Source organism: Peromyscus maniculatus, chromosome 20 (genome assembly GCF_049852395.1).
Source record: "Peromyscus maniculatus bairdii isolate BWxNUB_F1_BW_parent chromosome 20, HU_Pman_BW_mat_3.1, whole genome shotgun sequence".
In the NCBI taxonomy this organism is placed as follows: domain Eukaryota; kingdom Metazoa; phylum Chordata; class Mammalia; order Rodentia; family Cricetidae; genus Peromyscus; species Peromyscus maniculatus.
In genome coordinates this window covers 27,695,408-27,721,646 of record NC_134871.1, presented here as the reverse complement: position 1 = coordinate 27,721,646, position 26,239 = coordinate 27,695,408, and the positions used below count along the sequence as shown (strand labels likewise).

The following is a 26,239-nucleotide window of genomic DNA, read 5'->3' as shown; positions in this document are numbered from 1 at the left end:
ATCTGAACTAACATAATTAATACATGTGGTTCTTCAGCTAGTAAACAACCTTTCTGGGGACATTTAGTTGTAAGATGAACTTATTTGAAGTATGTCTCATCTATTGTCATTTTTGTGTGTCTGTATAAGCATAGTTTCAAAAGTCAAACTTGATAGAAAGTCTACTTCTTACCAAAACTATTATGGATTTCTGAGTGTTGTACACTTGAAATTACAGTCAACACCTGTCAACATACCAATCTCCAAGCCACAATTTCACTGACTTGTATGTTTTCTGCAATAACTGCTACCTAAGTTCTCTATCCTCAATAGTGACTATAACAAATTGAGAACAAAAGAGCATCTGTAACGATGAACACACTAATGCCACACACTTGCTTTTCAAACAAACTGCCATAAGGTCTAACAATTCTATTCCTTCACAAACCAATGCTGCTGTGTCCAGAAATCAGACTAGAGCACGGCAATACTTTTCCTTCCGAGTCCCTCAGTAAGGAGACGGGGTCCAAAGTACTCAAAAGACAATGAATAACATCAATTTAAAATGTAAATAAACTTTGTTAAATAAAAGGCTGGAAGGCAGGATACAAGGAAAGATGGGTGTTTCAAGCTGTACTTTATTAGCATTTACACTCAAGTTTTTGTTTATTCCCCTGGCCCTAAGTTTTAGGTAAAACATTTATTATTGTAAAACAGAAGAGTCTGAGCTCACCAGATTTCAATACTAACATCACAGAAGTATCTTCCAGATAGAAAGAGAACTTAGCTCACATTCACTTAACAAAAATATTTACTGAATACTTTTATATATAGGTCATTCTGCCAGCTTCAATTCAAAATAAATATGAAGCTCATTTCCTTTAAAACTAAGCTCTAACAGGAAATATAAGACAAATGCCTCATTAAAAAGTGCTGTTACATACATTATTCATATAATATGATAGAAGAATTTAGAGAAAGGGTTGTTTTGTTTTGTTTTTTGAGGCAAATCTCAGCATACAGACCAGGCTGGCCTCGATCTCTACTCTCCTCTGCTTTCAAAGTGCTGGGATTAAAGGCGTCCACCACACCCAACAAGACAAGGAAACAGTTTTGAGCAGCTGGGTTAACCTAATAATATTAATATTAACCTAATAATAATAATAATACAAGAAGATATGGATGCCATGTCCATACAATATGAAATGTGTGTGTGTGTGTGTGTGTGTGTGTGTGTGTGTGTGTGTGTATTTCAGACTAAAATGCAGAATTATTGTATACTGTGATAAAGCAAATAGTGAAAAAAAACCATAAATTTCTGTGAGGGCCATGATATCCTTACTGTTGAGCACACAATTCTCAATCACTCTGGATAAAGGAGTCCTTGCTTCCAGAAGCCCCTATTTTCATTTGATCAAAAGTATAAACTGGGTCAGTGAGATCACTCAATAGGAAAAGACACCTGCTGTCACAACTAACAACCTGAGTTAATCCTTGAGTGCCACATGGTGAAAAGAGAGAGCCACATTGTCCTGACTTCTATACATAAATTGTGTCCCCAACACAGACAAATCAATATATGTAACAAAAAATTCCTTTAAAAACCTATCTTACAAAAATGCACATCCTACCAAACACCAGTATTGAAGGGCACTCTCAGGGGCCCAGTTGATTGAATTCTCTGCTGTAGGAAAAGCTCATTTTACACTTCTGTGATCAGGCATGGTTTCTATCACTGGGCTAGACAGCAGGTAAAAGTGAAAAGTCGAGGAAAAAGAAAACCCTGGGGGCTAGGGAAATGGGCAAGACACTTGCCACACAAGCATGAGGACCTGAATTTAGACACCACCAACCCCCAGAATCCATTAAAGCCAGACACAGTAAGAGCCACTTGTAACCAGAGCACCTTACAGGGGGATGAGGAGCAGAGACAAGAGAATCCCTGGGAGTCCAAAGGCCAATTAGCTTGGGGTAAGCAGTTGAGAACAAGAGACTCCTCAAACAGGACAGAAGCGCGCACACACACACACACACACACACACACACAAACGTGCACTCATACACATAAACCCATATTTAAAAACAAACAAACTCCATTCATCACCATTAGAAAGGGGAGAAAACGTATCTCTGTCTGCATGGCCCACTGATTCCATACTGCTTCCAGCAGCATGTGCAGAAGTCGTGTGAGCAGAGTAAGGCCTTGGGTACCACGCAGGGTCCCGATCCATTCACTGTCCTCCTGGACCGACACCACAGTCAGCTGAATAAAGAGGTGCTCGTTTTCCCACAGCAAAAGCTCCCTAAGAACGATGGTGACTAGTGTTAAATAGGAATTTTTAAGAACCTGAATCATTTACAAAAACTGAAAAGTAACTACAAAATGCTAACAATTCTATTTTCTTTTATGTTTAAGTGCATTTCCCGGATACCTCATTGAACTTAAACAACTCTATGAAGTACAATGGAGCCATTACCACTAATTCACAGACAACTGACTCAGGTCTCAAAATTCTTAAATATCAGTCACATCACACTATAAGGCATGGAAAAAACATGAGATATCTAAGCAAATGACAACAAAAGCCTAATCTCACATCAGTCTTGGAAGTCAGCACCACTATTAAGTAGGGTTCTTATTACATGTGGTTGGTAGGGCCAGACGCCTATTAAGAATGGCTGGGGGCAACAAGATGGCTAAGCTGTTAAGGGTATTTGCAGCCTAGCCTAATGACCTCAGTTCAATCCCTGAGTTCAAATTCTGACTATGCTACTGACAGGTTAAGTCATATTAACAAATAATGTAACCCTTTCCTTAAAGGTTTCATCTGAACTATCTAGTGATATAATAACACTTTCAAATACATTTTTTCGCTGTCCAATTCTAGTTAGGGCCTTTTTTTTTTCACTCTCAGAAGGCTCTTTTATCTTAAACACCCCCTCAATACTCTCTCTCTCTCACACACACACACACACACACACACACACACACACACACACACACCCCAAACCACTGATAATTGGATGAGACTGTACAGGTTACTATTTTATTATTTTGTTATTAGCTTTATTAACTATATACCCTAGACACCATAGTTTCATAATCTGTGTGACAAATGCAATAAGCATAAAGCACAGAGTTAGGCTATGATTAGCTAAGGAAAAGCACTGAGTCACAAGCAAACCAAAGACAACTGTTTTCTAAGGACCTAATGGAAAACCAAAACCCAAGTAAGCATGACCATTTCAAGGAAAATGAGAGGCCTTTCAACTGAGGACTCGGTTCCGGATGTCAATCTCCTACATGCCTCGCTGTTTCCCAACACTGCGCTTTAGCACTCAGGCTGTGAAATATATCACAACACAGGAAGATCCAACACCATTTACAAAGCATCCTATAACCACATTACATTCTCAAATGCATAAGGCAACCATCCAAAATCCAGAGTCAATTGTGTTCTGTATGCAAATTAGGAGAAAAACAGAAGTCTGTACAGACTGTGGTCAAGGAAGCCCCATATATCTAAGTACAATCTGAGCAGATGAAGAAATGGATAAGCACTGGCTGCTCTTCCAGGTTTGGTTCCCAGCACCAACATGGCAGCTCACAATCATCTATACCTCTAGTCTCAGAGGACCTGATGCCCTTTTCTAGCCTGAACAACAGGCACACACCAGACATACACTCAGGCAAAATGCAATACATATTAAACAAACAAACAAACAAATAAAACCTGAGTTGGGACTTCAAAACCTGGCAGGACTTAAAATGATGATTAAGAAAAAAGAGAGAGACCAAGGCATCCTAGGAAGAAGTTTGCAATATATACAGTACATCTAGATATTTTAAAAAGAGAAATACTATGTTTTTTTCAGCTGTGTTAATTTTTTTATTTTATTTTATTTTTCTTTATTAAGAAATTTTCTACTCATGTTATCCACAGATCCCTCCTTCTCCCTTCTCCCATCCCCCAGCCCTCTTTCCCAAGCCACCCCGCATCCCCACAACTCCCAAATAGAGATCTCCCATGGGGAATCAGTAGAGCCCAGCTCACTGAGCCTAGGCAGGTCCAAGCCCCTTCCCACTGCACCAAGGCTGTGCAAGGCATCACACCACAGGCACCGGATTCCCAGAAGCCTGCCCATGCACCAGGGACAGATCCTGATCCCCCTACCTGGGTGCCCCCCAAACGAAATACTATATTCTAATACATTTTTACAATTTATAACTATGAATTCAAACTCAAGTGAGTTTTAAGATCATTAAAGCAAGAGCCACATACTACAATCTTTTCAATCTGGCTGAGGGACTTTTAATGTGCTGAACCATTTGTTTGGAAAAGATTCACAATGGGTAGAAACAGAGTAGTTTTAATGTAAGACTCACCTCTAGAACTTATCTGATCCTTTGGAGGAACTGCAAACCACAAACGGAATACAACCGTACCACTAAAATAAGCTGTCTGGTAATGTGTCTCAATATGGCATATAGATTTATACATATTTGCAATACTGTATTTATCTGTATCCTTGTAATGTTAAACATAATTCCAATTTACTCCTCATTAGATATTGGAAGGCATCCTCTTCTTTCTTCCTGCATTTGCTTTGCTTGCCTCGCCAAGTCACCCTGTCTTTTCTGTGACGCATACACACCCTCCTCCCTCCTTCACTCCCACAGCCTTCCTAGGGAAACTGAAGCCACTAGATGGCAATAAGCATTTACAAAGAGCAAAGTACACAGCCATGCTAGAGTCACATGTTACTGTGATTTAAAAACTGTGTCATTACAAATCCTACAGCACAGCAAGCGAGACTTGACTGTACACAGTATATACTTCAAATGCAAAGATTATCATAGGGAGGACTTCATGGAGGCAGGTAATGGTGAGCAAAAGAAAAAAAAAGTGTATTTTTAAATAATCAATCAACTAAAGAAATATACCTAGTTCCCTTACAGATAGTTAGCAACACTGAACACAAGGACTTCCAAATGTTTATTTTACATGCTTGGGTTTTTTCCTACACGCCTGTCTGTGTAATGACATCTATGCCTGGTGGACACAGAGGTCAGAAGATGACGGAACCCATGAATGCAGTTACAGACAGCTGTGAGCCTCCACGTGGGTGCTGGGAATTGAACCCGGGTCCTCTGGAAGAGCAGCAGTGCTCTTAACCACAGAGCCATTCTCCAGCCCACTGGGACTTTTTCATATCAGCTTAAATAACACAGAAGGAAGGAAAGGCACAGAAAGGGAGGAGCTGAGGACTGTGTGGGAAAGTGGGGGAGATTTCTCAAATCCTTTCCGGCAGCCTTTGGAAAGTAATGAGCTAAAGAACAAAGAAACAATACATTTCCCTATTGAAAAGCAAGGATCTTGTGGGCATTATTTGGGATGGAAGAAATAGTGCTTGTGGGAGATAAATGGCCCTCAGAGTTCTTGTCTTCCAAGTAATTATATAGTGAAATAAAGTAGAAAAGCAACAGTTACTCATTTTTAACAGTCTATTCCTTCTGCACAGAATCTAAAGAATGCATTTGCTTTGTGTTTGCTACCATTACAAAACTGCAAGACTCAAAACCAATGCTTTCCGCAGAACACCATCTCCTTACCCTCATTGGATGTATGTCAGCATAAGGGGGTTTCCCTTCTGCCATCTCTATAGAAGTGATGCCAAGGGACCAGATGTCAGCCACACAGTTGTAACCTATTTCTTGAATTACCTCAGGAGCCATCCAAAATGGGGTTCCTATCACAGTATTGCGTTTGGCCATTGTGTCCTGCAATAATATTACATAAGAATAAATACACACAAAACACAAAGGAGACAGGTGTACCAACGTGTGATCCCAATTAACATAGATCCTATTAAAAATTAACTATTTTCCAAATGTTTCAACTAGTTATAGAATGACATACTGTAGGAACCTTTAACTGTAAAATGACCAAGAGCTTTTAACTCTTCATCATCTCACTAGAGATAGTCATTGAAATAGTATAATAACAAAAGCAATGAAAACCAGTACAAAAAGACTCAATATTGTTTCTCTTTCATAAACTTGAGCATTTTGGTGATAAAATGTCTTTTATTATCTACTGACCCTAACATCATAAATAGACTCAAACATGGCTTCTTCTCCATAAGAATAACGAAGTTATCCTTCCATACTTTCTGAATATCAGTTTAGTCAAAATCAAGTCTGAAAACAGTCAAAAATATATCCAAATTATTAAAGTCAACTTACTGTTAACTGGCCAGCCACTCCAAAATCTGCAAGCTTTGCATGTCCTTCTGTATTGAGGAGAATATTCCCAGCTTTTATATCTCTGTGTATTTTCCTCATAAAATGCAAATATTCTAATCCTTTCAATGTAGATTTTAGAATAGTTGCAATTTCATCTTCTGTCAACTGGAAAGGAATATTTTTAAAATTGTGATGAAATGTCATATCAGATAGAGTCACAGAGGACAACATTAGTAACACGTTCATTCTTCCTTTCTTGTTGTTGTTTTTGTTGTTTGTTTTTCAAAACAAGGCTTCTCTGTGTAGCCCTGGCTGTCCTAATCTGGCTCTCTAGCCCAGGCTGGCCTCGAACTAAGAGATCCGCCTGCTCCTGCCTTCTGAGTGCCAGGATTAACGGCTGCACCACCACCGCCTGGCACAAGGGCTTCTTTCTAACCGTCATTAAACCCCTACAAAAAAGATCAAGACTAATAAATCACAAAATTCCTGCCCGCCACATAATACTGTCATTTTATGATTACATACTTTACTGAAGAATGGAATATTAAATTCTTCACAATTATCTATGACACTCATAAAGTAAAAATGCATATCCCAAGAATCACCTTGACCAGAAGTCAACATTTCCCTTTGAGCCACTATAATATGTTTTTCACCTTTTTGAAAAATCCTAGAGTGTAGCATGATATTCTGAAATAACAATAAGTAAATATTTGCTCTTCTTTCTAGGTTCCTATTATTAGAAAAGATTTTCTAAATCCCTTGTAATTTGCTGAACAAAAGAGATGAAAGGGGACACACACACACGGACACACACACACACACACGAGAGAGAGAGAGAGAGAGAGAGAGAGAGAGAGAGAGAGAGAGAGAGAGAGAGAGAGAGAGAGAGAGAGAGAGAAACAGACAGACAGTCAGACACTCATGAAACCCAAGGTAGCTCAAAGCTTGCTATCGAGCTGCAGATGACCTGAACCTCTGGTCTGCTGCATGGACCTCCTGAGTGCTGGGCCTTCAGGGACGCATGGCTGCACCAGGGCTTCATACATAAGCACAAGCACTCTACCAACTGAACTATGGTATATCTCTGGCTCCTCTTTTTTAATTCATAATATAACTCTTTCATACTAATGAAAATGACTTTTGGTGGAACCCTGAACAATTAATAGGAAATGGTCACCAGAGGAAACAACCATGCTATCAGAGGGTTGGATTCTCAGCCCATCTTATGACATGCGACTTAATCACCAATGTCCAATGACTTACCTATGCTTACATAATCGCATCAAACATAAATGTCTGAGCTTATGTTCTAGGTACAGAGAAAGGCATAATTTGACAGAAAACAGGTGGCAGCATAAGAAAAAAGGTCAGCGACAAATACCACAGGAAAATGCGGCAGAGAACCAGAGGAGGGTGGAGATGCATCTTTGGATATTCAGGCATATCTGAGAGGCTATTTGGGTTTCATGGTTTATAGCATGTTGAGAAGAGTGTGGAGATGGGGAGATGCCCTGAGGCTGACCCAAGGACTCACACTTTATAAGCATGCACTGACTCTAAGCTATACCTCCAGCCCCCACCCCTGAAAGGCATTTTACTGAGGTCTAATGATATGGAGCCAGTTGAGTGGATATTATGTTGGAACACAAAAACTACACTAGAAGAAGGTGGGGAGAAAATTTCTTGATTCAACTTCTCAAACCTTTCTAAAAATCAGAAAAGGGAAGGCACACTTAGAAAACTTGTTTTATTAATGCATTATGCTGAGACCAGGGATGGAAATGGACACCGTAAGAAAATACAGAACAGCACTCTTTTCTGCACATTAATGCAAATCCATAATAAAATACTGGCAAATACAAGGAAACAGAAGACTGAAAGGATTTTATATAACATGATCAAATGAAATTTATTTCTCAAGTTGAAGGATGGTGCAACATACAAAATTTACACAATGAAATATACTATCTTAACAGAATGACAGAAAAGAAACCACTTCAACCATTAACAGGAAAGCTAACTGATTAAACAGCAAAGTTTAATTTAATAAAGTATGATGACAACACACAGCAAGCTAAGGACTAAAAGAAGGGGCACCATCTCAAAGCACACGGAGCACCATGAGTGACTGAGGAAGCTTCTCCACTAAGTCAGAAACAAGCACGGATAACTGCTCCTGCCATTTCTAGAGCACTACAGGGTTCTAGGCAGGGCAATGAAGCAAGACAGGAACTGTAAGAATTAAAATGATCTGTTTGCAGGACAACAATGACACTAAAAAACTGTGAGAATGAGTAGCTTTAGCAAAGTAGCAAGAGACAAAGTACAAAATAAACACACAAAAATTATTAGCATTTCTAAAAAGGAAATTACAAAAAAAATTCCACTTACACTAACATCAAAAGAATAAAGCACGTAGGAATTAACCACGTGAAAGATTTATACAGTGAGAGCCAGGAAACACTATTGAAGGAAATCAAAGAGGAAATGTATCCCATGGCCACGTTCAGACTTCCTGCTAAGATGCCCATGCTACCCAAACAATCTACAGATTCAATGTGATCTCCATCAAAGTCTCAGTAATGTAATGAAGAAACAAAGAAAAAATGTTAAAATTAATGGGCCCAAGCTAGGTGAAGGTTCCCACCTGTAATCTCATAACTCAGCAGCTGAGGTAGAACTGTCATGGCTTCCAGCCTTCCCAGGCCAGCCTGGGCTAAAGAACAGTCTGAACAAACTGCAAGCGTCATTTCCTAATTTGAAATCTTACTATTTACTGGTATAAGGAAAGACATACAGATGATGGAATAGAATGATGATCCCAGAAATAGCCTAGGTATACCTAGTCACATGATTTTTAACAAGAGTATCAAAACCATTTAATAGAGAAAGAAGAATCTTTTCAACATGTAGCACCATATCCACATAGAAACTCAAAATGGATCAAGGATTTCAATGTGAGACTAAATACAAACCACGAGTAGAAAAGAAGGACAGTCAGAGCTTCACACGTGGACAACCAGAAGGATACAAGCACAAAAGAGAACATGAATGTGGGACTTCATGAACTGTTCCTTAAATCTGTGGAATAACCAAAATAACAAAATGCAAGTTATTTTGTGATCAAACAATAATTTCCAAAATATACAGAAAACTCTTAAAAATCAACAACAAAAGAAAAACATTTTTTTTTAAAGGCAAAGGACCAGAATAGGTATTTCCTCAAAGACAAACCAACGTGGTGCTGTGGGATGGTCTGTATGTCAAATTGCTCTGATTGGTCAATAAATAAAACACTGATTGGCCAGTGGCCAGGCAGGAAGTAGGTGGGACAAGGAGAGAGGAGAATTCAGGGAAGCGGAAGGCTGAGGAGAGAGACACTGCCAGACACTGCCATGACCAGCAGCATGTGAAGATGCCGGTAAGCCACCAGCCATGTGGCAAGGTATAGATTTATGGAAATGGATTAATTTAAGCTATAAGAACAGTTAGCAAGAAGCCTACCACAGCCATACAGTTTGTAAGCAATATAAGTCTCTGTGTTTACTTGGTTGGGTCTGAGCGGCTGTGGGAGTGGCGGGTGACAAAGATTTGTCCTGACTGAGGGTAAGGCAGGAAAACTCTAGCTACAACGTGGGTCAAGGTGGGTCAACAGGCGAAAACATGGGCAAGCCTCACTTCCCAAAGATGACCCCAGAACTCACAGAAAAAGCCAGATGCAGGTGCATCCGCTTTTCATCTCAACATTCCTACAGTGAGATGGGAGACAGAGACCAAGAGTCAGCCGAGGTTTTCAGGCCCACAGGCACGGAGTGCAGGAGGCAGCAAATGTGAGAACAATCTCAGTGAGGGGCAGAACTGAGCACCTTACACAACCTGTCCTCTGAACTCCACGCCGAAGCATGCAGGATCCCATGAGTGCGCATGACATGCACACCAAATAATAAAATACATGCTTTAAATGATATACAAACGGCTAATAATCACAGGGAAAGATCTTCAATACAGTAGTTATGGAAATTAAAGTAATAACTGAAAACCACAATGAGATGCCAATTCATTTTTTTACAGTTAGTGTTATTATCCAAACAAAATAAAAAGAGAGGATGTAGAACAGTATAGTTACTTTGGAAAACCATATGGCAATTCCTAAAATATTTAAACAGAGTGCCCTTTTTCATCTAGGGATTCCACATCTCAGAGAATATACAAAGAACTGAAAACAAAATCCTAAAGAGGTATCTGCACCTACATTCACATCGTTCACATAACTAAAAGGAGAAGCAAGCTTCAATGTCCAGTGACAGATAAAGGACGTTTATGTGTGTGTGTTAGTTTCCTGTCCTATAACAAAATAACTGAAAGACTTAATACATAATGAGAAAAGGTTACTCTGGCTGTGTTTGGAAAGGTCAGGCCAAGGCTAAGAGAGTCTATTGGGCCAAACAGCAAAGAGACTGTGGTGAACAAAAATGATCCATCACAAACCAGGTATAAAAGAGGAATGAGGTCCACTGAAGGTCTCAAAATCCTTTTTGGAGGGACACTCCTTATGACCTAAGGACCTCAAGACTCCAGCTGTAAAGGTCTCACCACCTCCCAACATCATCACCCTGAGCCCAAATCTTTAACCCATGGACTTCAGAAGGATGTTTATTCAAACCATGACAACGTATAATGGAATTTCATTGTGTCCTAAAAGGAAGGAATTTCTGTAACACACTACAAGGTTTTGCTTTTGTCTGCTTGCAATGTGACCCCTGATCTATACCCATGCCTCCTCCTCCTTTCTAAATGGTTTTCAGTCACACTCAGAAAGTAGGAGATGAGAGTGTCATTATGTCCCAGCTCTTTATAAACTCTAGGTCACGACCCCAGATAGAGCACCTTAACTCAATGGGAGGATGTGGAAAACACGACATTGTAAAGGATTTCTGGTCAGCCCATCTCCATTCCTTTCAGTCTGGCCACCAAGCCCAGCCCTGCCTTCTACCAGGGACCCCATGGCCACCATACATGGCACAGACCCAGATAAGGAAGCTTCTTTTGGCAGCAGCAAGAGGCCATTACAGAAAGCCACAACTAATCAAACTGTAGATAACAACTACCTGAGCTCCTGAGCCAAAGCTGCTGTGTCAACAACACAACACCTGCACCTAGGACTCAACCGGCCTCGTGGAAGAAGGCGTGCAAAGACGTGAGCGCCACAGGCCCGAAGTCAGCTGAGGTGTGGAAGGCGTGCAAAGACGTGAGCGCCACAGGCCGGAAGTCAGCTGAGGTGTGGAAGGAGTGCAAAGATGTGAGCGCCACAGGCCCCAAGTCAGCTGAGGTGTGCAAGGAGTGCAAAGACGTGAGCGCCACAGGCCCGAAGTCAGCTGAGGTGTGGAAGGAGTGCAAAGATGTGAGCGCCACAGGCCCGAAGTCAGCCGAGAGGTGTGCCTTCGCGCTATGACAGGGAATCTGTGCCCATGGACCCTCAGCAACAGCTGGTGAACGGCCTCAACAATTCAACAGCTGACATCCCAATGTAGTCAGAGCAAGTTTCACAGAGCCCACAGCTACAAGCAATTTGCAATTGCTGAGGGAGAATAAATCTTCCCAGGGAGGAGCCCCATGACTGGTTATCCAGTATCAAGTAGTCAGTCCTCCAAACACATACGTGTAGGCAAAACTAAACAGATTCAGCATTGTATTTATATATTTATTAGCATACATGCACATGTAACAATGAATGGTTCAAGAAGAGGGGCTGTGGACTTGCTGGGGGAGGGCAGAGAAGGCGAAGGGGGAAAAGAGTAAAGGAAAAACAATGCCATTATATTTTAATTGAATTTCAAAAATTTTAAAGATTTCTGAACCTGAAATAAGAAAAATTCAAATTCAAATGTATAATGGATCTGAGGTATTTCTAACAGGCTCACCTGTCCTGTATCATGTGACTTCACTGTAGCCTTGACTCTGAACACACGACAAGTGTACCATGTACCACACCACACCAAGGAACACTGTCTCAAATACCAGCTCAGATTTGAGTCTACTGTATATCATATGCTGCAATGTTTTTATTATACTTATAAGGTGTTTGCTTACAGAAATATGATTTAAAGCATTAGCTCTCCACCTGTGGACCTAGACCCCTTCTGGGTCATGTGGCTCACCTGTGACTCCAACTCCAAGATCTAATGTCCTCTTCCGGGCTCCACTGGCATGTGCTCATGTACACACACACACACACACACACACACACACACACACACACACACACTCGAGCACAGACAGACACATGTGCAGACACAAACATGCACACATGTACACATACACATGGGCATGCACACGCACACACACACACACACATACAACGCATGTGTACACACATGCACACATATATACATAATTAAAAGCTCCTTTTAAAAAGGAACTGCTGCCGGGCGGTGGTGGTGCACACCTTTAATCCCAGCACTCAGGAGGCAGAGCCAGGTGGATCTTTGTGAGTTCAAGGCCAGCCTGGTCTACAGAGCGAGATTCAGGAAAGGCGCAAAGCTACACAGAGAAACCCTGTCTTGAAAAACAAAAAAACAAACAAACAAAAAAAGAACTGCTAATGGCCTCCCTGTATTTGGCTCTCACCTGAGAGGGCAGATCTGAAACTTAACTTCATTGCACTATCCTCCTGTCAGTGAGAAACCCTCCAGCTCCTCCAAGGAGTCAATCTGTTCCTCTTCATTCCACATCACCCTCTAGTCAGAACCAATACGATTTCTAATCCCTCAGAGCCTGGACATAGCGCGGCTTGGTTTTACACTGTGTGGTACAGTATTGTTTTAACAACCCATTTGAGTGCTGAAATGAAGAAATCCAGATGTGAAAGCAAAAAGCTCTAGGGATCTATGTAAAGCACAAAAAAAGTAAAACCTGCTTGCACGGTCAGCAGCATTTAGCTCCTCCTGCTGTTTAAAGGGCGTGCTTATCCGATGCTGGCCATCTCTTTCTAAGTTTGGATCCTGAAAATCTGAATGTCTTATGAGCTATGGACCTAAGATACACTGTGGGTTTTGGTTGTTGTTTTTTTTTTTTAAAAACGTGTGGGGTTTTTTTTGGGGGGGTGCCTCTTTACTACATTTTAGTAAAGGAGTTTGTTAGTTGGTTTGTTTGTTTTTAAACACAAATTACTTCTGTTACTCAGGAGTCTTTCAACATTTTGCTAGATGTGTAAGAATATACAAATGGAAATAAATGGTAAATCTGCACAATGCTAGACAGGAAGCATTCTTTATAATTAGTAACTTTAGTGTCAACTTCTCAGACTTCCCACACTGTATTCTTAAAGCTCACCACCCTGGAGCCACAGCTCTATATTAAAAAAGAAAAAATAAAAACAAATAAAAAGTTGTACATCATAGCAAAATATTAAATGGCAGCAATTGGGAAGCTATGATAGGAGGATGAAAACTTCAAGGTCAGCCTTGGAATCTCAGAGAAACACTGCCTCAAAAAATAAATTAGAAAGGAGTCTGGATGGGGAGGCTCAGTGGTCAAAGCCATGAGTTTAATTACTAGAGGGAGGTAGGAAGGCAGAGGAGAGGGAGGTGTTTTTAACCTAACAAAAAGGGTCTCCGTCTAGAAGAGCAGCTCTCAACCTGTGAGCTGTGACCCCTTTGGGGATCACATATCAGATATCTTACATATCATATATTTACACTATAATTCATACCAGCAGCAAAATTACATTTAGGAAGTAGCAATGAAGTCACTTTATGGTTGGGGGTCACACCACAACAGAAGGAACCGTAGTAAAGGGTTGCAGCATTAAGAAGGCTGAGAACCACTGCTCTAGAAGACAGACATGTAACTGCTTAAGCATTTTTAAAAGCATTTCAAAGTGAGGGGACAACTGGGGAAGAGAGAAAGAAATGACACTAAAATTAGTCGTTAGTTGGACTAATTAGACAAGACACACAGGGCGACACCCAAGAAAGGAATACTGCAAGCGCCGAAAACAGACGATCTGTAAAGACGAGTGACGCCCACTTCTCTTCCACGGAGACTGGAAAAAGGGAAAGAGCAGGGCTCAATTTTAGCACCAAAACAATTCTAGCTAATCTGAAGCAACCAATCCCTGCCTGTTCTGTTTTAACATAAATGGAATCAAATGAACTTTGGACGGAGTAGTGTGTGTATCAAGAATTAAAGCTGCTCCAGGAACCTGGCTCTCGCTAACGGAGAAGAGCTGAGAGCAGACAGAACTGTCGATGACTTAGGGGACACTAACCACACAGCAGGCCCTGACCTAGGCGCCATCTGTCATGCTTACCTAGTGCCTTTTAGATGCTCACTCATCATGTTATCAAAACATAAAGCAGACCTTCACCTTCCTAAGACAAGAACTTTCATTTTTAAATAATCTGTTTTTAATTTTTATTTATATATAAATTATAGCTTTTTACTCAAAGTGGATAGATTTCATGTGGAATTTGTTCCCTTTATTTAATAAAATTTAAGGTATTATGGTGTTTTTCTCAGTTAAATAGATACGCTCAACCGTTTCGAAAGGCTGTACAGTGCTGGTAGCGGTGTGTCACCTAACACAGGCTGCAGTCGTCCGGAAGGACCCTCAGCTGGGAAACCGCCTCCCCCAGACTGGCCTGGGAAAGTGAGGGTACATTTCTCAGTTGATGGTTGATGTGGGAGGGTCCATCCCACTGTGGACGGTACCACCCTTGGGCTGATGGTGCTGGGCGCTGAAAGAAAACAGGCCGAGCAAGCCAGTCAGTGAGCAGTGTTCCTCTCTGGCCTCTGCATCAACTGCCTCCAGGTGCCCGCCCTGGCTTACCTCAGTGATGGACTTACAAGCTACAAGATGAAGTTAGCCCTTTCCCTCTCCGTGTTGATTTTGGGAATGATATTTTATCACGACAACAGAAACCCTGACTAAGACAATCAGGTTGTACTGAAAACCCTTGGAGAAAAAAACACAGGAAAGACAATCTACTCCCAACAGAAGGAAATAAGGAAGATTTCAGCTCTAGGATGGAAAAGTCACAGATCCATGTCAAACTAGGCTAATGCTTCTCTCTGTATATCTGTTAAGAAGCCCTGCAAGAGAAAAGGATCAGCAGGGCTACTTTGTTTTTAGGTTTAATTAAGGTGATCCTCAATACACTGGGGTTTAATTCCTTCTTGTCACTACATGATTGGGCAATGTCATTTTTAAGTCATTTCAATGGCATTTTATAATCTGTTCTAGAAGAGAAGGAGCGATTAGAAGCCACAAACGAAGCACTCAGCAATCAGGATGAAAATAAGACTTCTGTAGCTGAGCTAATGCATTATAAGACGGAAGTCTACATCTGGTTTCAATATTACTATGAATTCCCTGGCAAATTTAAAAAGAATTTCATTGTACAAAAACAAAAAGATGGTTTTGATAGGCTTTAGTCCTCTGGTTACTTTTGTTTCTAGAGTCATATGATTAGTATAATAATATGATACATTTAATATGTCACCGTGTATATGGTTTTGATAAAAAATGCACCCACCAACTTGTCTCAAGGGCAAATGCATAAATGATTTTAAAATAAACAGAAATCCTTAATGTTTTTAGTCAGTAAAAGCCCATGCAAGTGAAGTTTTTTAAGTTTATACAAAATTAGGAATTTACATTTCTAAAAATGAGTCAAACTTACCTCATCTTTTTCATTTAATCATCTATGCACATGAAACAATGTGTCCACTCTGTATTTAATACTGTTAGCTCACAGGGGTACTAAAAAATCATTGTGAGAGTGAAACTTAAAATTTGATAATAAATTATCCTACTATTTGAAGTTTCACTTACACAATGATTTTACACGGGATCTTATTCAAATACATTTATTTATTCTGTGAGCACATGTGTGTGAATGTACTACTGTCACACGTGTATGGGGTTTGCGAGGCCAGGACATCAGAGCCCGCCGTGTGTGTGTGAACTGAGCCCAGGCCTGCTGCAAGAATGGCCAGCTCTCCAGTCCACTTGCACAAGGTCTTCAAAACCAACCAGTGCAGCAAGATGGCGCAACAGGTAAAACCTGCTGCACAGCTGGATGACCTGTGCTTGATGCCCAGAACACATGGTGGAGGCGAGAACTGACTGGCATGTTATCTGACCTCCTAAAGTCATTGTTGCACCTGATCACATCAACTCACAGGCACATCGCACACACATATAACAAACAAACACAAACTGATCAGAACTCAGTCATGCAGGCCTTACAGTCCTTTAAGCCTGTATCAAATCTCAGCTCTTTCAAAAACCTTTTATACTCAAATCAAATGTACCTACCCACTGATATTAATTTATACTGACTGGGTTCTTACCATCCATTACTCTACACTATCGTTTCACTTACTACCTACACAAACACAAACACAGAAGGAGGCAGGGCAGGAACTAAAGCCTGCACCCCTGTCTCCTTCTTCATGATAGTCAGGATAGCTAGTGAACAAACCGCTATAACACCATGAGATGCTACAGAAACACTCCACAACAGCCCTCCTTAAAACCAACTGTGTACCAAAACCAGGACTCACAAAGCCCAAGCCACTTAACACACCTTCAAAGCCTTGACTAACACACAGTTCCTGCCAACCTCAGCCATTTCACTTCAGCATCTCCCCCACTGAGGGAAGCTTCACAGCTGAGACAACTTATTTGACTCATGGAAGAGCAGTGACCAAGAAGAGAAGAAAATAGTATCAAATGCAAGGGTGATTGGCATAAAAGCATATCAGCCACCAGCCTAAGTGCCAGTCAAAGCATGAAGAGGGAAGTTTTAAAATGTGGTCCACATCCACAATGGACCATAAATATAAACAAAACCATGTCAGTTACAAAAACAATGGAACTCTAGATCATCACACTCATTAGACAAAACAAGACATCAAGACGTGTATGACATGCTTTGTTCAATACCAAAAGAAAGAGAAAGAGAGACAAGCCGGCGACTGGAAAATGGCTCATCGGGTAAAGGCACTTGTCACTGAGCCTGCAGATCCAAGTTTAATACTCTGAACCCATGTGGTGCTGTAACAGAAGGAGAAAACCTGACTCTCCAAAGCCTTCCTCTGACCTCCACATGCAGCCACGGCACACACACATGCACACACACACACATAAACAAAGAGACATACAGTACAACGAGACTAGACTGGGGAAGGAAAGGGAAAGAGCGCAGCAAAGGCAGTAATACAATCAAAGCACATTCTGTGCATGTATGAAAATATCACACCGACAGGCATTATCTTATAGACTATGCAAAATAATAAAGTGTGTGTGCGTGTGCGTGTGCGTGTGTGTGTGTGTGTGTGTGTGTTCCAGTAGCAGTGACTAGTTGTTGGGTTGTTTTGTTGTTGTTGTTGTTTCTGGAATAAAAATAGAGATGGAAAACGAAGACAAAATGGAAAGTCACCCACTTACTGTAATCATACCTGAAATTTTGGAAAGAAAGCTCTTCAGAGTAGAAGAACCAAGATGTGGAGAAACTAGTTAGAGATATAATATTTACAGTAACACTAGAAGTTGCTACAGTAGAAGCAGTTTAAAATCCAAGGGAGAGTTCCACAATGCAATGAACAGCAAACACCTGTAGTAAAACTAGAAAACCCAGAGAAGCAGAAAGACACCAGTGAGAGTCAATGCTTCCACAGCTGAGACCATGAGACCTGAGCCATACACATAGTCCATCAGCCTGTGAGACCCGCCTGGACAAGCGAGCACACCAACTGCTGAAGCTGCTCCAAAGCAGAGACTAACACACACAAGGCCTTGAGTTTGCTCCCCGGCCCTAGAGGAGTGAACTGGGAAAGACTGACACTCAAGGACCCAGAAATTCCCATTTCTCTGAATATATTCAATGACCATTAAAAATACAAATAAATCAACACATCTGTACAATGTTTTTGTAGCTTTGATTTTAATGGTCAAAAATGGAAAAGCTGGAACTCATTTTATCCAAGAGAAGAAAAACTATATAAGCATTCAGTAACACTCACATAAAACTTTCATGTATTAGTATGAGAAAGTATCTAAAATACATAATTAGAAAAGAAAAAAGGAACAAAAAGAAAAATGAGAAAAGGAAAAGCATACGATAACACATATCAGAGTTTTCTAAAGCCTAATGCTAGATGGCTACAATTTCAACAAACATAAAATTCTGAACTCATTAATTTAAAACAGAAGATGCAAACAGCATTTTTAAAGGACTTTTGCCTTAACAGTAATAAAGTAGTACTTCCACATGAAGCTTCATGATACAGAATTCTGGCACTTCTCATCTTTGTCCCTCACTGAGAAACACTGATGTAGGTAAGAAAAGTAATATGATTTAACACCCATTTTAGGATTAGGAGTCTCAAGTTGAGTGAAATTACACAATGCACCCAGGTAATCAACATCCTAGGCACTGAAGTTTGGTTTTTTGGCTCCATATCCAGAACTTCCACTAAAGAAATCATTCCAAATAACCACTCCAAAGAACTCACAGGCTGCTGTGAGTCAGGGTTACCACAGGCAGGGAGCTCCCCTCATATCTGGCTTGACAAATCATCTGCCTACAGAGGAATGCACACTAAGAAAATAGTGTATGAAGGTGGGCCTGACTCACAAAAGGGAAATAGAACTGTGAAAAATGCCAAGAAGAATAACAACAAAGGAGGAAACTGGGCAACTTACCAAGGGAAGACAAGAGCATACCAATGTAAACCTAATGTGCTTAGTTAAGGTAAAAGAGATCATCTATTTGGAGGACTATGTTGTAACAGGAAAAATCATAGAGAAAAGTGTTGATAATCCAATAAAAAATTTAGAAAAGATGTAATGAAGCATGAAGTGTACAATGTACTGAACTAGAGATTAAGACATGGTAGCACATGATTGCTATGAAAAATTCTGATGGTCTAATCATACAGTACATGCTGTCATTTTTTTTCATTCACTTTAAAGCTATTACTTGCTATACTGAAGAAAAAAAGAAAAAGGGAGAAGGAGGAGAAGGAAGAAGAGAAGGAAAAGAGGAGGAGGAGGAGGAGGAGGAGGAGGAGGAGAAGAATCACCTTCCATACAGAACACTCAACTCTGCTATGATCTGAATATGAAACACTACCTCCTAAAAGAAAGAGTCCTGAACTGAAGGCTTGGTGCCCAGCTGCTGGTACCACTGAGTTCAGGAATTCATCTACTGATGGATGGACTGACAGCTGAACACTAGGAGGTGGGGCCTTACTGAAAAAAGTAGCTGACTGTGGGGCAGGGCCTCGATGATTAGCTCCTGTCCCTCCCTCTGGCCCAGTCCTGAGGTGAGCAGCTCTGCTCCTTACGGCCTCCCACCATGATGCTTCTGCCTGGTCACAGGCCTAAAAGCCATGGAGCCAGGTGACCACATGGGCCAAAATTAATCTTCCTGCTTTGTTTAATTTCTGGTATTTTATAACCAGGATGCAAGCCAACACTCTTCTCAGACCCTAGCACAGAAATGAACATACAGCAGTGCCTAGGACTAAGACTAAGCAGAGGGCTACGGACCCAGATAGAACTCTGGTCCTCAAGGCCCAGTAGACTTCCTTGGAGAGTTCACCTCTCACTGACAAGCGAGCAACGGGCTCTTTAAGAAATACCAACCTTTCTGTCTCCATTTTAAGGGAGGAAGTTAGGGGCCCAACAGCTTTGACAATGCAGCTTTTTGTTTAGCAAATATACAAAAAACGTGTTCTTTTCAGCCGGTCTAGCTCTCAGTCATCCTGCTCCTACTAATATATTCTGATTCCCTTACAGTCAATCACTACTTCTCCACATTCAGACCATGTCTTAGTCAACCTCATCACGGCCACAAGTGGAGCCAATTACCACATAACAGTGCTAATGCTCACAGTGATTGCTCAGAGAAAGGCACAGCCCATGCTGAAGCACTGAGGTACAGGACTATCCTTCTAACTGTTGGATTTCTAACTGAAATACAGAATCCAGGATGTTGTTGGCAGCCATCTTGTAGCTAGGAAAGAAAAGCTGTCACTAATATGATGGTATCACAAAAAACGAACTCTATTCATTCCTTTGACCCTAAATCAAGACACATACAAGACTAATTTTACAAAGAATTTTAGTTACATTAGCAAACAGATTTCCTTTACGGTTTAAAAAAGAAAGTATAAGGCTGGGCGTGGTGGCACACACCAGCACTTGGGAGGCACAGGATGGCAGACCTCTGTAAATTCAAGGCCAGTCTAATCTAGATGGTGAGTTCTAGTCCAGCCAAGTCTCTGTAGTGAGATACTATCTCAAAATAAATAAATAATAAATAAATAAACAGTATAATGTAGTTTTCTATAACTTATAACCAACAGTTCAAACTGATGCCTATAGCACCTAAAGCCAGGCAGTGCTGGCACACACCTTTAGTTCCAGCACTCAGGAGACAAAGGCAGTGAATCTCTATGAGTTCAAGGCCAGCCTGGTCTACAGAGTAAGTTCCAGGACAGCCAGGGCTATATAGTGTAATCAGAGGTTTTTCTGTCTCCCATCCCATCCCACAGTAGGCTTCCAAATAACCACTCAGAGGTTTATATGAGTTATAAATGCTCAGCCAGTAGCTCATGCTTATTACTAACTAGCTCTTACATGTAAATTAACCCATAATTCTTATCTAAGTTTGGCCACATGGCTTGGTACCTTTTCTCAGTGTGGCATTCTCATCTTGCTTCCTCTGCATCTCATTGGTGACTACTGACTCCACTGTTCCTCTTCCCAGAATTCTCCTAGTCTGGTCTCCCTGCCTATACTTCCTGCATGGCTACTGGCCAATCAGTGTTTTAGTAAACCAATTCGAGTGACAAATCTTTACAGTGTACAAGAGCATTGTCCCACAGCATTCCCCCCTTTTTGTCTAATTAAAAAGGAAGGTTTCTAACCTTAATATAGTAAAACAAAAACAGTTATTAAGAATTATAGTAACAATATCCAATCCATTTGCATTTGACAAAATTAGAGAAAATATTTAATTATCTATCTTATCTTTGTAAGTCTAAAGTTTTGTATCTAATTTAACTTTTATTATAACTAAAACAAACTATAACTTCATCAAAGTCTCCAGAAAGATGTAATGTTACCTAATGACAGGGACATCAGGCTTCCTGGACAGTCACCCAAAGTTCCTCTGCAATGTTGGGGCATCCATCTTCCTTTTTAATTAGACAGAAAAGGGGAAGTGCTGTGGGATGGTCTTTCTGTACACTGTGAATATATGTTGCTACTATTGGTTGATAAAGAAGCTGCTTTGACCTATGGCAAGACAGGAGACAGCCAGGCAGGAAATCCAAGAGAGATACAGGAAGAAGAAAGGTGGGGTCTGAGGAGACAATGCAAGACCCCACGTGAGAAGCAAGGTATAATGGAACTCAGGTAAATACATGAAGATACATAGATTAATAGAAATGGGTTAATTTAACATGAACAAGCTAGTTAGTAAGTTGTTGAGCCATAGACCAAACAACTTGTAATTAATATTAAGCCTCTGGATGTGCATTTGGGACTGAGTAGCTGTGACACAGAAAAACTTCCAGCTACAACACAGAGAAACCCAGTCCTAAAAAACTGAAGAAAAAAAATTAACATGAAAGAGGGAAAGTTCCTAGAATAGAGATTTGTGCACATAAAATAACTAACTCCAGAAATGCTAACCATTATTCTGAATACGTAACAGTGAGATCTCTAAACTGACTCCCATTTTCTGCCCTAGACAAAAAGAGTGTAGTATGTGAGGCCAGTGAAAGTGCAGTAAAATTGTCTTTTACAAGAAACACGGGGACTGTTTAAAGGTCTCCATGCTGTCTCTTTGCCTACTCTGCCCAAATTACATGTTTGCTTCAAACTGAACTGATACTGTGTTCAGATTTCATTTCAGAAATCCTCAAATGCTTCAAATTCCATTATTTTTTATGATACATAATACAAACAGAATAGTGACCAAAACCCTTCAAAAATAATATGGGAGGTTACATGTAACACTTTATCTGAATACCAATCAAGCTTCACATTCCAGCTGCTTTATGATCCAAATTTCTCTCCCTCTTCCTTGTTTAAAAAAAAAAAATACAAGGGAACAAGGGCTCTTGGGTATCAGGATGAAAGAAACTGAAAAAGGGCAGAGCAGGCTTTCATTCCACGTCATCCCACCCAAAAAAGACGAGATCCAAGAGTATAAAGTATCCAAAGTTTAAGCAATAAAAAAGTTATAGGGTTCTTCTAGAAAAACACAAACCTTTCTCTCAGCACAGAGTACATATATTAGAAAACATAACTAGAATATTTTAACTATTATTACATACAAGAGGGCAGAAAGAGTTTGTCTTTCATGAAATCTGGGTTGCACATGTCTGGCAAAGAAAAAAAGATTAATACTATCTCGAAGTCAACTAGTGATCTAAAAATGAAAGCTTTCACTATTATACCACATGTAAATACACATATACACGCTGCTTGTGATCCCTTGATTCTCAAAGAAAAGTGACAGTAGACTGTGAAAATGGTCAGCAGGCAGACATTTAAAATCTTTTCCCATATGAAAAAAGCACTTAACACATAAGAAGTTGTAGATCCAGTATGAACTGTATCTATTTCACAAAGAGAAAGCATGCAGCAAATGACTAGAAAGACAAACATGAATTAAACTAGTAACACACGGGCAGATAGAAAACCCCAGAAAAGCACATTATGGAATACAAGTCCACATATATCAAAAGACATCTATTATCAGAAATAATATAACAGGGAGGCAAATTAAATCATAATAAGAATTTGGTATGCTTTAAAGAAAAAAACTTGTTTAAAGAAGCCCGTAATTAATAGCATGGTAATTAAACATGGTAAATAGATTTTAAATGCTATAAATCTAGTGTTCAAATCAAAGCTGCTATGAACAATACACTAATTCTAAGGCTAGTAGGATCTTTGGACATCTGAATAGCCAGTGCCTGATTTTACTGAAGAAACTCTTACTGTGCCTAAAATGTAACAGTAATTCAAAGGACTGATGGTGAGTGCTAGAACTCTGTCCTTAGGTCTGTAGTTCTCTGCACATCTCTACCACAACCTATCTGAATTCATGACATGAAGACACTCCCTCCAATCTGCAGGAGATAATACGATGGTGGCAATACCAACACATACAAGCAGGCTTTGTGTGCCAGGTGCTGCTCTGACAATTCATCCACTTGGGTGTTCTCTTTAAAACACTCAATGAAGTAGATGAAGAAACTAAGTCACAAAGAAACTGAAACACTTCCCCATGTTCACAGTAAGTACATAGCATACGCATGATTTCAACCTAGGAATTCTGGTCCAGATTCCATGTTTTTGACAACTACAGGTCAGACCTATAAGACAGGTATTTTCTGTCTCCAAAACCTGCGTTTACTTCTCTTTGACTCCACTTTTCTTGTGGAAAAGGATTAACAACAGTCTTTGTAGCTGTCGAATCTTCTTAGGACAATTTAACACTACAACATGATGTGAACTACTCAGAAGAGCACCTGGCACATCACAAGCACTGCGTGCGCTGTTTTCACAGTATCCACCGAAGGACGAGTGCCAGCCATAATACAGCAGCCTCTGTCACTCTAAAGACATGATGATCAAAGAAAACTGGACTTCCCAATTGTTTCCTTTACAAAATAACAAATCTATCACAAGCCTCCAGAGAAAACATACATGTCACACTGAATTCCAAACTCTTCAGTCTTGAATTTCCTCTCCACTAGCCTCATTCCCCTAAACCAGACTACGATCACAGAAACAGTTCATCCTGGTAAAGACAGATTCTAAAATGTTCTCTAATAGAACAAAATAAATGTTACCTGTGTTTAGAGACAGAAAATTTACCTGGTAATTATCATCTGTACAGACAAATTTCTTTTTTGGTTTTGTTTTGTTTTTCGAGACAGGGTTTCTCTGTGTAACAGATCTGGCAGTCCTGGAATTTGATCTGCAGAACCTCAAACTCAGAGAGATCTGCCTGCCTCTGCCTCCCAAGTTCTGGGATTAAAGGTGTGTGCCACCACCACCCAGTGACAAATTTCAAATAGAGGACAGCTAAGTTATGAAGACTGAAAGCCCCACAGGGATCACTGGTCCAAGAACTAGTGATCTTCACCATATCAATCTGGTTCTCATTTTCTGTCTTAACAACTTTTGCACAGACTCGATTGTGTACTTCTAGTAAGATTTCTCAAAGGCTGAGAAGAACTGCTAGAAGGACCCTGGCATGCGTACATAGCTCAACTGTAATAGATTAACAGATTTCTCTGCAAAGTGCTTGGGGTTAACAGCAGTTGCTGCTCTTCCAGAGGACCTGGCACCCACTTGGTAGCTAACAACCATTTGTAACTCCAGTTCCAAAAGAAGCAACTCTCTCTTCTGGCCTGCACAGGTACTCACATGGCATACCACACACATACATGTAGGCAAAACATTCATATAACAAAATAAATGGATCTTTTTTAATGATATTCACTTAATGTTTCCTGAGGATAAAAGTAGATAGAATAGGCATATCACAACTGAGGTGGATATAGAATAACACAGACTCGATACAAAACCAAACCTGAAGGTATTTATTTAGCTGTTCATCTCACCTCTAAGACTCCATAAATTGAGCATGGGAGAAATAAAGACAGAGAATGGGAACCAAGGCACAGGAAGAGAAGGGAACAAGAAAGGAGGGGCGAGGGCAATGGAGGGGAAGAGAAGGAAGAAGGTGAGAGGAAGGGAGGGGGATGAAGAGGAGGATAGAGGGATGGATGAAGGGAGGATGATTCAGAAAACAAAAAATTACTTGAAAAAAGAAAATGATTCTCTCAGCAATGTGAAAAGCATTTGCATGCATGTATCAGCATCATTATGCTATGGGAATGGAATAATAAAAATAAATTCTTGCAAACTACAATCTAACTGCTGAGTACACAGTTAATTAATAGAGTCAGAACATAAAGTACAATAAACCATCACTCTCACTTCCTTCTAACAAAGGCAAGTGATAAAAAGAGGCCAATATCTTCTAGGTGTGTGCATATATCTATATATAGATATATATATGGAGATACATATCAATTTCATACATCTATCAATTGGTTTAAACACAAATCATCATCAAATAAAGAAAACAGGAAAAATTATCAAAGAAACTTTTTCCAACACTGAAGAAACACAGTGTTCATGCTGAAAGAATTTACTGTACCCTGAGCATAACTACTAAAAAGGATTTAAATTAAGCCTACTTATATTCTTATCATATACTTTGTTCGTGTGAAATATCAGAAACATAAGGAAAAAGAAACAAAAGCCCCAAAACTTCCAGGGGAAGTGAGACTCACCAATAAGTAAGGCACTGACAGATACCACATTACATTAGCAATACCAGATTCTAGAAGATAATGGGACGAAGTCTCACAATTTTAAGAGAAAAATATCTTTTATTTAAAATTTACATAGGCTAACTACCAACCAAATTAAAGATAGTTTCAGATATGCAAGAACTCAAATAATGAACTTCTTATTGCATAAAGAAGACATTTTGGTTAGAAAAAAAAGCAAGGGGAAAACAGGAAATATGTAAGAAAATGATGGCACTGACCCAGGAATCCAGGGGGAAGGAAGCCCAAGGTTGCAGCTGAACCGCAGACCTAAAAGGCAACGAGTCTACATTAGAACAGGAAGTCAAGAAGCTCCAAGAAAGACTCCTCAAGAAAGTACCCACACATTTTGAGAAACAGATACAGTGAGGAGCAAACGGAAGACTCTGGAAAACCACAAAGATGGCACGCACGGCTTTGGTCACCATGGGAAAAGAAGCAGGAAAATCTCCATCAAAAACAGAGGTAACAGTAACAGAGATCATCAAGTATATGACAATGATCCTAAAGAACTGATTAAGAAAGGAAAATCCATCTAAACCAGATGCTGAGACCATTCTCCTTAGGTGA

At 40.1% G+C, this 26,239-nt stretch overlaps 1 protein-coding gene across 6 annotated transcripts in view; it reads right to left on the bottom strand.

The window, feature by feature from the left end:
- Stk3 (serine/threonine kinase 3) overlaps positions 1 to 26,239 on the bottom strand; it is a 256,630-nt gene that overhangs the window by 171,077 nt on the left and 59,314 nt on the right. For 3 of the 6 annotated variants that reach the window (XM_015996380.3, XM_076555921.1, XM_076555920.1), the window contains 2 exons: positions 6,227 to 6,391; positions 5,594 to 5,761 (listed from right to left, as the gene is read on the bottom strand). The exons of 1 other annotated variant lie outside the window; for it this stretch is intronic. In XM_015996380.3, the coding sequence (XP_015851866.1) occupies positions 5,594 to 5,761; positions 6,227 to 6,391 (333 nt within the window). Of the gene's footprint in view, positions 1 to 5,593; positions 5,762 to 6,226; positions 6,392 to 25,890; positions 25,940 to 26,239 lie in introns of all 6 variants that reach the window. 2 more of the 6 variants (XM_076555918.1, XM_076555919.1) reach the window with 1 other exon arrangement.